Below are 16,335 nucleotides of genomic sequence, written 5' to 3'. Positions count from 1 at the left end.
TTTTTCTTTTGTACAATATGATTTTAAAAAGTCCACTAGATTTTCTCTAATTTATTCTTATTGGGAGATTTTCTTTTGTACAATAATCATTGGGCTAGGAAATAACTCTCCATTGTACTGCGCGTACAACATATGGATGTACATGTAAAATTGCATTCGGTGTATATATAATTAATTTTATTCATTGATTTTGTAAAAGATAAAATTTGTGTATATAGAATTAGTCAACCACAGCCTGTGAGCGCATGTTTGAAAATATATCACACAGGTTATGGGGGTGGATATCTTGCAGGTAAGATTTTAATTTTTCTTTAAGAATTGTACAATTGGAAGAGAAATTCAATCGGACAAGGAGATAGTAATTTGCATGAAAAACCACTCACAAAATGTATGTGAAAGTAAAAAACATTAGATTAGAAAGAATATAGTTACAATCTAGTTGACTTCAAATCAATTTTAAAATCATATTTTATAAAAGAAGAAAAAAAATCATTTAGCACACTTGAGAATCTTAGAAAGATTTGGAAATGCTTTTTCTTTTTTTTTTTTTAAATTAAAAAATATTTAGAAAAAAATTCTTTTAAAATTCTTTTTTGAATTCATTTTATTATATTAAAAGATTAATCTTTTAAAATTCTTTTTCAATTGATTTTATTTGTAACATACATAACCCACTTCTCACCTAACTTAATTATACTTATCTATTTATTTAGTTAATTTTCCATCAATCTTAAATTTTAAAAAATAGTGTAAATCATAGGAAAGTAACCAAAGTTTAATCATCATCAACAAAACAAAATTTCCAACTTAGCCCAATAATAATATATATATTTTACCCATATCGGATTTTTTTTTAATTACTCATATGGTATATCTTTCCATGTTTATTCCAACTAATTACATTTCATTACACACGAGTGTGACTGGTTGTTGAATATACATTCATTAACATAACAAAAAAACATATTTAAAAATGATTGGTTTTAAAAAAAATATTTAAAAATGACTGGTTTTAAAAAAAAATATTTAAAAATGACTGGTTTTAAAAAAAATATTTAAAAATGACTGATTGTTGAATGCATCGGAGCGCATCATATGATATAAAAATGATGGAAAGCGACTTTACTATACAACTTTTAAAATGACAAAAAGTGTCATTAATTTAAAATTATTTCTTAATGTGCTATATTTAAAAAAAATTAATTTTAAATTCACCGTACAATCATAAAAAAAAAAACCCCTCTCCTGTCCTTCATTGGCTGAAAATTAGAATACGTCAAGTCCCCATACTTGATCGCTGGTGGCTTTTAGTGCACATGCATCTCACCCTTGGATGCTCCCATCACTGCATTCAACCAAATCCAGTGGGGACAAACTTGGTATTCCTTGAAAGTGAAGCCACAATTATTATTAATTTTTTTTTGGGTTAATAAACGGCTACTATAATGAATTTTAAACAATAGTCACACCCCCATCTAATAATATATAAAATATATTTAAGAGTGATTTTAAAAAATGTTTATAATATTTCTAACACTTAAATTATAAAAAATTTTAATTATTAAAAATATTAAAAATACTTTATAGAATTATTATCAAATGAACTCATAATCAATTTAAATAAAAATGGAAAAATGTATTTACTTTATTTACTTTCATATCATTTACACTACTTTTAAATTCAAGATTGATGTAAAATTAACTTATTAAATAGATAAGTATGTATGATTGAGTTGGATGAGAAGTGCATTATGTATATTACAAAATGAAATTAATTGTAAAATAATAATAAAATCAAGAATTTTAAAAAATAAATTTAATTTGAAAAAGAATTTTAAATTGAGAATATAAAAAGATCAATTTTTTCAAAATTTTTAAAGAAATTTGGAAAGGAATCAAATCAAGAATTTTAAAATAAAAATTTTTCTAAATACTTTTTAACTTCAAAAAGAAAAAAAAAACATTTCCAAATCCTTCTATGATTTGTAAACTTGTTAAATTATTTTTTTTCTTTTGTACAGTTTGATTTAAAAAAGTCCACTAGATTTTCTCTAATTTATTCTTATTGGGAGAGTTATTTCAAAAATTCATGTGTTTAAACTTTAAATCGTTATTTTTTATAATTAACCCTAAACTCTTAGATTGCTTTTTTATTTTTTATTTTTATTTTTATTTTTTGAATTTTTGAATTTGTATATCTTCAAAGTGTCGAAGAGTCCACGAAAGAGTGTAGTAGCGCTACATTGCAAGCATGAGATTAGGTATAAATTTTAAAATATAGATAGTAGAGAATAGAAACCATCATGTAAATTTAAGAACTTTTTTCATATTTAATGAATTATCACTCTTTTGTTTTTAATCCCGTAAGTTTAACATTCACATATAAAGGAAGATTTTGTGAGTGTTTTCCATGTGAATTATTTTCTTATGCTATTGAATTTCTCTTTTTACCGTACGATTCGTGGAGAAAAATTAAAAAATTAAAATCTGAACTAAAAAGGAATTAATAGATAACCGCCCTTTTATATATATTACTCCCAGATAAGAAACTACAAGAATTTAAATATATAAAAAAGAAAATTACATTTTATTTTTCCTTTAATGGAAAACCGCTTTCATTCATAGGTAGGATTATTCGTGGATTGAACAGTAGTTATATAAATGTATATTGCCATTAGAATAGGATTGAAAGTTAGGTTGCATGCAGCCATGGGTGCTATATATATACCCCTCCTATATTCTATTTTACAAGGCCTTCATATAAGGTGCTGCAAATCGCTTATCCTATTCAAGTTCTTCCCCTGGGTTTGTGTCTCCAGAAAAAGAAAAATGGTGAAATTGATGGCTACTTACACGGTGAGACCAGCCAAGGAGACACCGAGAGGCTACAGGTGTTTATCAGACAGTGATCAAGTTAGAGCTCTCACTCACGCACCCATCATCTACTTTTACCCACCAGTAAATGTGTCCCTTGAATCGGCCACCGAGATTCTGAGGCACTCTCTGAGTGAGGCGTTGGTGATTTTCTATCCACTAGCGGGGCGGTTGCACTGGATTGGTGGAGGCCGCCTTGTGCTCGAGTGCAATGCCTTGGGGGCTCTGCTCATTGCAGTCGAGTCCGATGCCAAAATCGATGACTTTGGAGACTTCGGACCAACCCAAGAGATCCGAGCTCTCATCCCTTCAGTGGATTATGACAAGCCAATCCATGAACTACCATTGCTTTTGGTGCAAGTCACCAAGTTTAGCTGTGGTGGCATGAGTCTGGGCTTGGGAATATCGCATACCATCACTGATGGCCTAAGTGCATTACACTTCATCTCGGAGTGGGCTAAAATCGCCCGTGGCGAGCAACCCAACAGCCCACCATTTCTGGATCGATCAGTTTTACTAGCCCCGGAGCATTCGAGTGCACCAGTGTTTGATCATCCAGAGTATAGTACTCAACCCCTCTTGATTGGGAAGCAGGATAACATGGAAGAGCGGAAGAGAGAAACCGCTACACTCATGTTAAAATTAAGCAAAGATCAAGTTGAGAAACTGAAGGACAAAGCCAATAAGGATCGGAGTGCTTCCAACAACAAGCGCCCCTACACCAGGTATGAGGCTGTTGCTGGACACATCTGGAGGACTACGTGCAAGGCACGTCAGCATGAAAGCCAGCAGACAACAACATTGTCTATCATCGTTGATGCTCGCAATCGCATGGAGCCACCATTGCCACCCAGATATTTCGGAAATGCTACTTTTCGGGTAACTGCTGAAAGCACGTCAGGGGAGCTAGTCTCCAAGCCATTAGGCTATGCTTCAGGTAAAGCACGACAGGCAATAGAGAAGGCAACGCATGAATATTTACAATCATCTCTTGTGTATGTGAAATGTCAGGAGGATGTAACTCAGTCCAGGAATTTCCACACCGTTGGATGCGCCAAAGGAGCTTTCTATGGGAACCCTAATCTTGAGATCACTAGCTGGGCCAGACTGCCCATTTATGGGGCGGATTTCGGGTGGGGCCAGGAAATTTACATGGGTCCAGGAGCAATTGGCTACGATGGGAAGGTTTTCGTATTTCCCGGCAAGGGCCTAGACGGATCATTCCTTGTTGCATTGAGGCTGCAAGTACGCCACATTGACGCTTTCCAGAAATTCTTCAACGAAGATATTTGTAGTCAAGAACCACTTTCAATTAATCCTTCATTATAAAATAAAGATAATGTTGGAATTTCCCTTGATCAGTTTTTCTTTGGTAGATCTTGTTCAATAAAGCTACTCTTTCTTTTATTTTCAATCTGATTTTCCAGACGCTTTCTCTCTTTACACAAAAAATGAAAAAATGTTGTGTCTTCAGAATTACACACAAGAAATGCACTCTCTGACAAATCAAAGCTCTTCACTCTGCTCTCTCTTTCCCGTTAGAAGAGAATATAATAGAAAAAGAAACTAACTAATCATTTCCCCGTTAGAATGTGTGTTTGGCTTGACAATTCAACGTATCATCTAATACAGCTCAAGTGTCTAGAACCCAAAATGTATAAACAAGAACATGGATAAGAAACTTGATCAAGGTTTGGGTAAACATATGTATACATATGTATATTGATGAATCAAACATATGCCCTTGACTGATCAGAGAAAAGTAGCTATGAACACAAAGAACGAACACGTTAACATCTCTTCATCAGTTTTCATTTTGAACTTAGCCGAAACACCCAAAATCATATCTATTTGTACGCTGTATTAATGAGTCTTCTAACTAAATTATCTAATAACATCAAAAAGAGTTGACCAGAACATATATATTAATCAAGGAAAAGTGCTCCATAGCCTCCCAAATCTCTATGTTAAAACCTTATATTTGTTTTAAATTTTCTGATCTAGTTTTATAGTTCAAAAGTGAGCTGACTAGTTGCAATAAAGTTGGATAATATGAAATGACATATATGGGAGGAACTATAGATTAAATCCCTAAATTCAAGAGTGTACAACTCAAAACTCATAAATATATTCCAACTTACTGAATGGAGGTTAATAGTTGATATAAAAACAAAATTGACACGAGTAAGAGGTTAATGTGGTTTGAAGAAACCCCCTATGTGCTTTAATAAGGTGAGATGAGGTTTTCAGTTTTCACACTCCTTCTCTTTTGCCTCTCTCCTTGGGCGCAGGTGACATCGAATTTGGCAAACTAATGCTTATCATTTAAGGTAACCCCAAATGACCAAAATGCTTTCCAAGAAACATGAAAACTTAGTCACGGGCCTCCTCTCCTATCAGACACTTCACCAAATATAAAACATCCTAACTTATTCTCTGCTTACTTATGAGTTTAGGGAGTATTTAAATCAGAAACTGATAAACAATCAAACATTAGTTTAAAAAAACCAAGGCAAATTGTAATGAATCAACCCAACATATAGTAAAACACTATTAGGGTTAAGTCCACAGTTGCATATAAGAGGCCAACTAAAATAATAAGTCAATACATATACATATCCATGTTCCTTGATGGCCACTATGTTCAACCGTAGATTGAAAATTTCGTTTTTTTTTCTATTTATCAAAATTGGTTTTTATCGAAGATATTTAATCGATATATCGAATATTTGACAGTCCCGAAAGGATATTGAGTATCGATTATCGAACGGAAGGAATATCGAAAAAATATTATATCAGTTTTTGAACCGATAAATCGGTGGAGGCCTGTCAAAATATCAAAGATATTTCTGTGATATATCGGATATATCGACGAATATATTAGACATATCTATGATATATCTGGGAAATATCGAAGATTTTTTTGAAAGTTTTTTTTATAAATATTTATCATTTTTTTTTCAATTATTCATTTTTAATTTATTTTTTATTTTAAATTTATATTATCATTTTATTTAACGACTTTTTATATTTATCTCATTAATGCTATTTTAAAAAATTACTATCACTTCATTTTTTTTATCCATTTAAATTTATTTAATTTTAAATATTTTTATTTTAAAATATTAAAAATATAATTTTACTAAAAAATTGCTACAATATAAAAAAAATAATGAAGTCATAATATTCTATAAATTAAAATTAATTTGATAAGATAAATTAATAATAATTTTAATTATTTAAATAAATTAATGTTAATAGAAAATTTGTCACTTGTAATAAATTTTTAGAAATCAAATCTCAAATAAAATATTTTTATATAAATCAATTTAATTTTTTATTTAAAATGTAATAAAATATATTTTAATAAAAGTATTTTAATTTTTAAAATAAATGAATATAAATATATTAAAGGAATTTATGCTATTTTTTTTTATAAAAATTTGATAAATATTATATGTAAGATTAAAGATAATATTTATCAAATTTTTATTAAAAAAAATTAGCATTACTTACTTATTTTATCATTTTGTTTTTTTGGAGTTTTTTCAAGCATTATCGTGAATTTTGAATAATTTTCGCATCATCGATATTTTTGTCAAAATATCCACCGATATTTCTTCGATATTTTCGTAAAATCCAAGTACTGATATATTTGTATTTACCGATATTTTAATCCTTGTGTTCAACAACTAGTCTCAGGCCTTTACATGTGAAATTTAATTCCAACTTTTAAATACAGAAAGAAATATGCTATGGTATATTTAAAAAAAAAAATGTATAAAGAAAGACTTAAACATAAATGAATGGATCAACTAATGTTCTGTTAAAGAATTAAAAAGAAAGAAATTTTTAGATAGATGAATTGATTTTCATTGATTGATTGTGATAATATAATATCATGATATATCATATATTGAGAAGTTCCAACACGATATTTTTAGCTAATATATCGGGGAGGAGAAATATAGCAACATATCGCCAAAATATCGGTGATATATAGGTTGTAGTCGATATATCGACAATTTAGAAGAAAAAAAACGCCTATGAATGCAAAAAATCATTAATATTTCAACAATAAATTGCCAAATTTTGGGCGAAAAATCGTCTTACACTATGAGCATGATCTAACGGCCCAAATCACACCCGCGTTGATCTGATGCCCCAGATCACGCTCGTGTGCAACGGTCAGCTTCCTCATTTGATCCAATGGTTGGGATGACAATCCAACAACTATTTCATGATCTAACAGTCAGATTTCGCCTAAATTTTGATCCAATAGCCAAAAATATTTTCCAACAGTAAAATGATGCTTGAACAACTTTTTGGCCTAATTTTTTTTTATTTTTTATTTATAAATAGTTCATTTTGGATCCATTTGATCCACACTTCATTGCATTTGATCTCTCATTGCTAATAAATTTTTTATCATTCTCAAATTATTATAAATTTGGGAAACTATTATAAAGAAAGAAATATGATATGGTAAAAAAAAAAATGGATCAACTAGTGTTATGTTAAATAATTAAGAAGAAAGAAATTTCTAGAAAGATGAATTGATTTTCATTAATTGATTGTGATAATATAAAGGAGTTTCAATCAGGGTGTATTTGGAGGTTCTGACATGATATTTCCAGCTAGTATATCGGGGGGAGAAATATCACAAAATACCATCTATATATCGACGATATATAGGTTGTAGTCAATAAATCAGCGATTAATGAAAAAAATCACCCATGAACGCAAAAAATCTCTAATATTTCGGCAAAAAATCGCCTTACATTTTGAGCGTGATCTGACGGCCTAAATCATACCCGTATTAATTTAAGTTAATAAGTAAATTAAGTTTATTCGGTAAAATGACTTAATAATATGATTTAAAGTAAAAAACAACTTTAAATAATAAGTAAAGATAATTAATTTATTATTAAGTTTATATTTTCATTTTTACCTTTTTATCCTCATGTGTCCTAGTTACTATTACGATTTTTTTTGCTATTCTATAACCTCTATTATTACTTAACCTCTTTTACCCTAATTATAATTTATGAGGATAAATATATCAATTTGATGATTTAAAATAAATTTTAAATTAATTTTATCAAACAACCTTAATATTTAAAAAGTAAGAGTTAAATAATAAGTTCTAAGTCAATAACTTAAGTATGATATAACTTAAAGTCAGCTTAAATAATTAAGTAATAAGTTTTAAGTTTTACCAAATACCTATAGAACTTTATTTCAAGAGTAAAAATATGAAATGAATTACTTGAATTTGAGTGCAAACAAAATATTTTTTTTTTCTATTTTTAAACATATATAACATGAAAGTGATAAGTTTGACTTTTCATAAAAATAAAACAAAAAATAATATTTAGATGATTTAGTTTTTTTTAAAAAAAAAATAGAAATTTTAGAAACTTTATGTAAAAGTTATGTTTGCATTATCTACTTAAAAATTATTTTGATAATAAAAAAAATTAATACCTTAATTTTTTAATTAATTTTAAAAATCATTATATTTTTAATTTAAGCTCTAAATTTTTTTGTATTTGTATATAAAAATTAGGGTTATTTGATTAAAGGGTTATTAAAAACTCAATTTTGAATATTTAACCATTTATCTTTTTTTACCTCATTTTGATAAAAATATCCTCATTCTTTTTTTAAATAAATAATAATTTTAAAAAATTATATATAAATACTTGAAATGATAAAGGATAATTATATATAAAAAAAAAAAATAGGTTACATTTTAAATAAAAATATAAAAAGGATTAGATTTACAGATTTGGAGATTATTTTATCTATTTTAACCAGTCTTTTAAAAACCTAACAATCCAATTGTTCCAACCTATCACCAATCCAATCTGGTTCGGTCTTTTAAGTCGAATAGTTGTTGAACCGGCGTCAAACCATCGAAACCGAAAGTCGGACCAGTGAACTGGCCGACCCGACCGATTTTGGGGTGAATCGAACAGTTCAAAAAAGGGGAAATCATCTAACCATACACCAACTACAAAAAAAATATGAGATTTTGGAACTTTACTTTTTTCTTTTTAATTTTGGTATAAAATGGGAAAAAATATTGTTTATTCATGCACTCCAATAGTGCTTTCAAATTTGTTCTACAATTATCCTCGAAAGTAAAGGACAAAGTACATACCAATTTAATACCACCTGTTAACCAGTATATGTGTCATTTATTTTTATTATTTCTCTCACATCAATATATCTTCCTTACCACTTGCCACGTTTCCACTTTTTTTTTTCTTTTCTTTTTTTCCTCTCTTGCCACCATAATCCATTGTCACCTATTATAGTTATTATTATTATTTTTCTTTTCTTTTTCCTTTATATTTTTTTTTAATATGCTCATGCATTTTCTCATAAAACTTCTTTAATTTTAATTTTTTTTACTCTCTAATTTCTCTATATTTATTGCTTTTAATTATTTTTGACATATTAAACTTAAAATGATAATATATAATAAATAATTAATATAAAAAATTAAATAAAAACAAAATATATAATGGACAAAAATGAAAATATTATCCCACAAATAATAATGATTTTAAATATTAATTATAATAATACTTTTTATAAATTAAGGTTTAAATTTAAAATTTTCATTTTATTATTTAGAAGTTTATGATATAAGATTTTTTATATTAATACTAAACAAAAAATTTATTTATTTTGTAAATTCTATCACATGTAAAAGTAAAAATATCATTGTAATACTATTTTATTATTTACATTATTTTTATTTTTATTTTCATTTTAAATTTATCATATCAAAATCACAATAAGTGACGATGCTTTTATTATTTTTCTTATGATTTTAAATTGATTGTGGATCTAACTTTTTTTTTTTTGGTTAAAATCTTTAATTTTTAATTAAAAGAAAATATGTTTTTCATAAAAAATTGTATATAATATTTTATATTAATTTCATAAAAAATAGGCACATCCTTAAAAAAATAGGTAAATTAATGCTTAGGAGAACATGAAACACTATCATACTTATCATGGTGTATATATTCTTTTGGGACCCTCGATAAGTAATTGGAGGTCTTTGCCCACCCCAAAAAGAACTTTGGGATCCTAGGTATATACATTCTTAGGAGAACCAAGACCCCTATTTTCATTTTCATGGTTCATATATTCATTTGGAGACTCTTGAGAAGGAATTAGAGGTTATTCCCCACCTTAAAATAGACATTGGAGCCCAGTGTACATCCTAAGGACAATTTGGTACATCATTTACAAAATTTGGTACATATTTCATAAAATTTGGCACATTCTTAAAACAATTTTGTACATCCAATTTGTGAGCTACCAGGACCTCTATATTATTACTCGTGGTTCGTTTATTTCTTTAGGGATCTTTAGGAAGTTATTAGAGGTCGTTCCCTACTCCGAAACGAACTTTGGAACCCTAGGTACATCCTTAAGAAATTTGGTACATCCTTAAGAAATTTTGGTATATCTAATTCTTGGGCTATCGAGACCTCTATCTATCTTCCCATGGTCCATATTATCCTTTGAGGACCCTTAGGTAGTGATTGAAGGTCATTCCCCACATCGGAACGAACTTTGGCACTCTTAGTACATCCTTTACAAAATTTGGTACATCCTTAAAAATATTTGGTACATACTTAAGCTATTGAAACCTCTATCTTATTACCCATGGTTCGTTTATTCCTTTAGGGATCTTTGGTAAGTGATTGGAGATCGTTCCCTACTCTGAAATGGACTTTGGAACCCTAGGTACATCATTGAGAAAATTTGATACATCCAATCCTTGATCTAACGGGACACTTATCTCCATTTCCATAATCCAGTTCTTCCTTTAGAGACCCTCAAGAAGTTATTAAAGGTTGTTCACCAACTCATAATGGACTTTGGCAACATTGGTACATCATTTACAAAATTTGTTACATCCTTCACAAAATTTGGTACATCATTCACAAAATTTGGTACATTATGAAGGATGTACCAAGGGTTCTAAAGTGCATTCCGAGGTGGGGATTGATCCCCAATCACTTCCTTATGGGTTCCAAAATGAAATCCTATACCATCCATGTTCAGATGCGGGACCCAAATAGGATTGGATGTACCAAATTTTGTGAACGATGTACCAAATTTTGTGAAGGATGTACCAAATTTTGTGAAAGATGTACCAAGCGTTCCAAAGTGTGTTCTGAGGTGGGGATCGACCCCCAATCACTTCCTTATGGGTTCCAAAATGAAATCATGGACCATCCATGTTCAGATGGGGGACCCGGAAACAATAAGATCGAATGTACCAAATTTAATGAAGGATGTACCAAATTTTCTAAAAGATGTACCAAATTTTGTGAATGATGTACCAAGTGTTCCAAAGTGTGTTTTGAGGTGGGGATCGACCCCTAATCACTTCCTTATAAGTTCCAAAATGAAATTATGGACCACCTATGTTTAGATGGGGGTCCTAGAAACAATAAAATCGGATGTACCAAATTTAATGAATGATGTACCAAATTTTGTGAGTGACGTACCAAGGGTTCCAAAGTGTGTTTCGAGGTGGGGATTGGCCCCCAATCACTTCCTTATGGGTTCCAAAATGAAATTAGGGACCATCCATGTTTAGATGGGCTCCCGGAAGCAATAGGATTGAATGTACCAAATTTAATGAAGCATGTACCAAATTTTGTGAAAGATGTACCAAGGGTTCCAAATTGCATTCCGAGGTGGGGATCGGCCCCTAACCACTTCTTTATGGGTTCCAAAATGAAATCATGGACCATCCATGTTTAGATAGGGGTCTTGAAAGCAATAGGATCAAATGTACCAAATTTAATGAATAATGTATCAAATTTTCTAAAGGATGTACCAATTTTTGTGAATGATGTACCAAGGGTTCCAAAGTGCATTCCGAGGTGGAGATCGACCCCCAATCACTTCTTTATGGGTTCCAAAATGAAATCATAGACCATCCATGTTCAAATGGGGGACCCGAAAACAATAGGATCGGATATACCAAATTTAATGAAGGATGTACCGAATTTTGTGAAGGATGTACCAAATTTTGTGAAGGATGTACCAAGCGTTCCAAAGTACGTTCTGAGGTGGGGATCGACCCCCAATCACTTCCTTATGGGTTCCAAAATGAAATCATGGACCATTCATGTTCAGATGGGGGTCTTGGAAATAATAGGATCGGATGTACCAAATTTAATGAAGAATGTACCAAATTTTGTGAAGAATGTATTAAGGGTTCCCAATTGCGTTCCAATGTGGGGATCGACCCCTAATTAGTTCCTTATGGGTTCCAAATATAAAATTATGGATCATCCATGTTCAGATGGTGGACCCAGAAGCAATAGGATCGGATGTACCAAATTTAATGAATGATGTACCAAATTTTGTAAAGGATGTACCAAGGGTGCCAAATTGCATTCCGAGATGATCGACCCGCAATCACTTCCTTATGGGTTCGAAAATGAAATCATGGACCATCCATGTTCAGATGGGGATCCTGAAAACAATAGGATCGGATGTACCAAATTTAATGAAGGATGTACCAAATTTTCTAAAGGATGTACCAAATTTTGTGAATGATGTACCAAAGGTTCCAAAGTGCATTTCGAGGTGGGGATCGACCCCCAATGGGTTCCAAAATGAAATCATGGACCATCCATGATCAGATGGGGGACCCGGAAACAATAGGATCAAATGTACCAAATTTAATGAAAGATGTACCAAATTTTGTGAAGGATGTACCAAATTTGTGAAGGATGTAGCAAGCGTTCCAAAGTGCGTTTTGAGGTGGGGATCGGCTCCCAATCACTTCCTTATGAGTTCCAAAATGAAATCATGGACCATCCATGTTCAGATGGGGGTCGTGGAAACAATAGGATCAGATGTACCAAATTTAATGAAGGATGTACCAAATTTTTTTAAGGATGTACCAAGGGTTCGAAACTGCGTTCCGAGGTGGGGATCGACCCCCAATCACTTCCTTATGGGTTCCAAAATGAAATCATGGACTAGATGGGGGACCTAGAAACAATAGGATCGGATGTACCAAATTTAATGAAGGATATAGCAATTGTTCCAAAGTGCGTTTTGAGGTGAAGATCGGTTCCTAATCACTTCCTTATGGGTTCCAAAATGAAATCATGGACCATCCATGTTCAGATGGGAGTCATGGAAACAATAGGATCAAATGTACCAAATTTAATGAAGGATGTACCAAGGGTTCCAAACTACGTTCTAAGGTGGGGATCGACCCTCAATCACTTCCTTATGGGTTCCAAAGTGAAATCATTGACCAACCATGTTTAGATGGGGGACCCAGAAGCAATAGGATCGGATGTACCAAAATTAATGAAAGATCTACCAAATTTTGTGAATGATGTACCAAATTTAGTGAAAGATGTACCAAGGGTTCCAAAGTGCGTTCTGAGGTGGGAATCGGCCCCCAATCACTTCCTTATGGGTTCCAAAATGAAATCATGGACCATCCATGTTTAGATGGGAGACCTGAAAGTAATAGGATCGGATGTACCATATTTAATGAAGGATGTACCAAATTTTATGAAATATGTACCAAATTTTGTGAATGATGTACCAAGGGTTCCAAAATACATTCCGAGGTGGGGATGGGTCCCCAATCACTTCCTTATAGGTTTCAAAATGAAATCATGGACCATTCATGTTTAGATGGAGGACCCGGAAGTAATAGGATCAGATGTACCAAATTTAATGAAGGATGTACCAAATTTTGTGAAAGATGTACCAAGGGTTCCAAACTGCGTTCCGAGGTGGGGATCGGCCCCCAATCACTTCCTTATGGGTTCCAAAATGAAATCATGGACCATCCATGTTCAAATGGGGGTCCCGAAAACAATAGGATCGGATGTACCAAATTTAATGAAAGACGTACCAAATTTTATGAAAGATGTACCAAATTTTGTGAAGGATGTACCAAGGGTTCCAAACCGCGTTCCAAGGTGAAGATGGGCCCCCAATCACTTCCTTATGGGTTCCAAAATAAAATCATGGACCATCCATGTTTAGATGGGGGATCTGGAAGCAATAGGATCGGATGTACCAAATTTTGTGAATGATGTACCAAGGATTCCAAACTACTTTTCGAGGTGGGGATCAGCCCCTTATCACTTCCTTATGGGTTCCAAAATGAAATCATGGACCATCCATGTTCAGATGGGGGTCCCGAAAGTAATAGGATCAAATGTAACAAATTTAATGATGGATGTACCAAATTTTGTGAAGGATGTATCAAAGGTTCCAAAGTGCGTTTTGAGGTGGAGATCAGCCCCAAATCACTTCCTTATGGGTTCCAAAATGAAATCATGGACCATCCATGTTCAAATGGGGGACCTAAAAACAATAAGATCAGATGTATCAAATTTAATGAAGGATGTATAAAATTTTGTGAAGGATATACCAAGCATTCCAAAGTGCGTTCCAAGGTGGAGATCGGCGCCCAATCACTTCCTTATGAGTTTGAAAATGAAATCATGGACCATCCATGTTCATATGGGGGTCCCGAAAACAATAGGATCGGATGTACCAAATTTAATGAAAGATGTACCAAATTTTGTTAAGGATGTATCAAGGGTTCCTAAGTGTGTTTCGAGGTAAGGATCGGCCCCCAATCACTTCCTTATGAGTTCCAAAATGAAATCATGGACCATCCATGTTCAAATGGGGGACCCGAAAACAATAGAATCGGATGTACCAAATTTAATGAAGGATATACCGAATTTTGTGAAGGATGTGCCGAATCCTTGAGGTGTGGATTGGCTTCGTGTTATGTGAGGAGTTAGTAAAAGGGAGGTTCACCCATTAACACCATGGGAAGACATTCAAACATTTACACTGTACCCTTAGAATCAATGGAAATTTTTTTTATGCAATAACATTAGTTTGGTATGTTATGTGTAAAAGGCAATCTAGTGGCGCACCTTCCATTTGAAAGTCATGCCTATGTGTGAATGACATTATATTTCTATGCTACATGTAGAAGGCAAAGTAGAGGTGCACCCTTTGTTGCATAGGCATGCCCATGAGTATGATAACATTATTTTGATATACTATATGCAGTATGCAAACTAGTGGCACACCCTATTTTAGAGGCGTACATTTTGCTGAAACCATTATATTGGTAGGGTATCTACACTAGTCAACCTAAGACCACAACCTTCATGGAAGAGGCATGAATGTGGGTGAAAACCTTATTTTTGTTAAACTATGTGCAATAGAAAAAAGATAGGCATGACTCTCTGTTAGAGGCATGCCTTTAGGATGACCAGATTTGAGGTGTGGGTTTGGGCAGTAAGGCAAATGGAGGCATGCTGATAGCTTGAAAGGTTGGCCCTTGACGTTCATATGAAATAAGCGACGGAAATGATTCCTTGTTGATTTAAAATCATAGATTTTTTTTGAAAGAATTTTTTTTTAAAATAAATATTTATCATTTTAATTTCTTTTAATTGTTCATTTTTATTTATTATATATTTTTTAAATCTATATTATCATTTTATTTTATATTATCTTTTTATTTTTAACTACTTTTTTATTTAGCTCATTACAAGAAACTAGCTAGTATATTTTGTTTCATTTACATAAATTTCAATCTGCATTATAAAATGGTACCAATTGAATCTCTATACCAAAAATTTGGTACATCTAATCCTTGAACTACCAGGACCCCTATTTTATTACCCATGGTATGTTAATTCCTTTAAGGATCTTTGGAAAGTGATTGGAGGCTGTTCCCTACTCTGAAACAAACTTTGGAACCCTAGGTACATTCTTAAGAAAATTTGATACATCCAATCCTTGAGCTAACGGGACACCCAACTTCCTTCCCATGGTTCATTTATTTCTTTGGACAACCTTAGAAAGTGATTGGAGGTCGTTCCCCACTTCGGAATGGACTTTGGGCCCTTTGGTACATTCTTTACAAAATTTGGTACATCCTTAAAAAAATTTGGTACATCCAATCCTTGAGCTATCAAAACCTCTATCTTATTACCCATGGTTTGTTTATTCCTTTAGGGATTTTTGAGAAGTGATTGGAGATCGTTCCCTTCTTCGAAATAGACTTTGGAACCCTAGGTACATTCTTGAGAAAATTTGATACATCTAATCCTTGAGCTAATGGGACACCTATCTCCCTTCTCATAATTAATTTATTCCTTTGGAGTCCCTTGGGAAGTGATTGGAGGTTGTTCCCCACCTCAGAATGGACTTTGGTAGCCTTGGTACATCATTTACAAAATTTGGTATACCATTCACAAAATTTGGTACATCCTTAAAAGAAATTGGTACATCCAATCCTTGAGCTACCGGTACCCTATCTTATTACCCATGGTTCGTTCATTCCTTTAGGGATCTTTGGAAAATGATTGGAGGTCATTCCCTACTCTGAAATAGACTTTGGAA

At 32.1% G+C, this 16,335-nt stretch overlaps 1 protein-coding gene across 1 annotated transcript; it reads left to right on the top strand.

Annotated features, from left to right (window-relative positions):
- Nucleotides 1–2,829: 2,829 nt before the first annotated feature.
- Nucleotides 2,830–4,203, top strand: LOC117924752 (spermidine hydroxycinnamoyl transferase-like). Its single transcript, XM_034843469.1, has one exon. The coding sequence runs from the start codon at nucleotides 2,830–2,832 to the stop codon at nucleotides 4,201–4,203; it is 1,374 nt and encodes a 457-aa protein (XP_034699360.1).
- The last annotated feature ends 12,132 nt before the right edge of the window (nucleotides 4,204–16,335 follow it).

Source organism: Vitis riparia, chromosome 11 (genome assembly GCF_004353265.1).
Source record: "Vitis riparia cultivar Riparia Gloire de Montpellier isolate 1030 chromosome 11, EGFV_Vit.rip_1.0, whole genome shotgun sequence".
Lineage (NCBI taxonomy): Eukaryota > Viridiplantae > Streptophyta > Magnoliopsida > Vitales > Vitaceae > Vitis > Vitis riparia.
This window is presented reverse-complemented; position numbering and strand designations above follow the sequence as displayed.

Excerpts from the sequence above, each read along its gene's own strand:
- LOC117924752 (XM_034843469.1), top strand. The coding sequence starts at position 2,830 with ATGGTGAAATTGATGGCTACTTACACGGTGAGACCAGCCAAGGAGACA.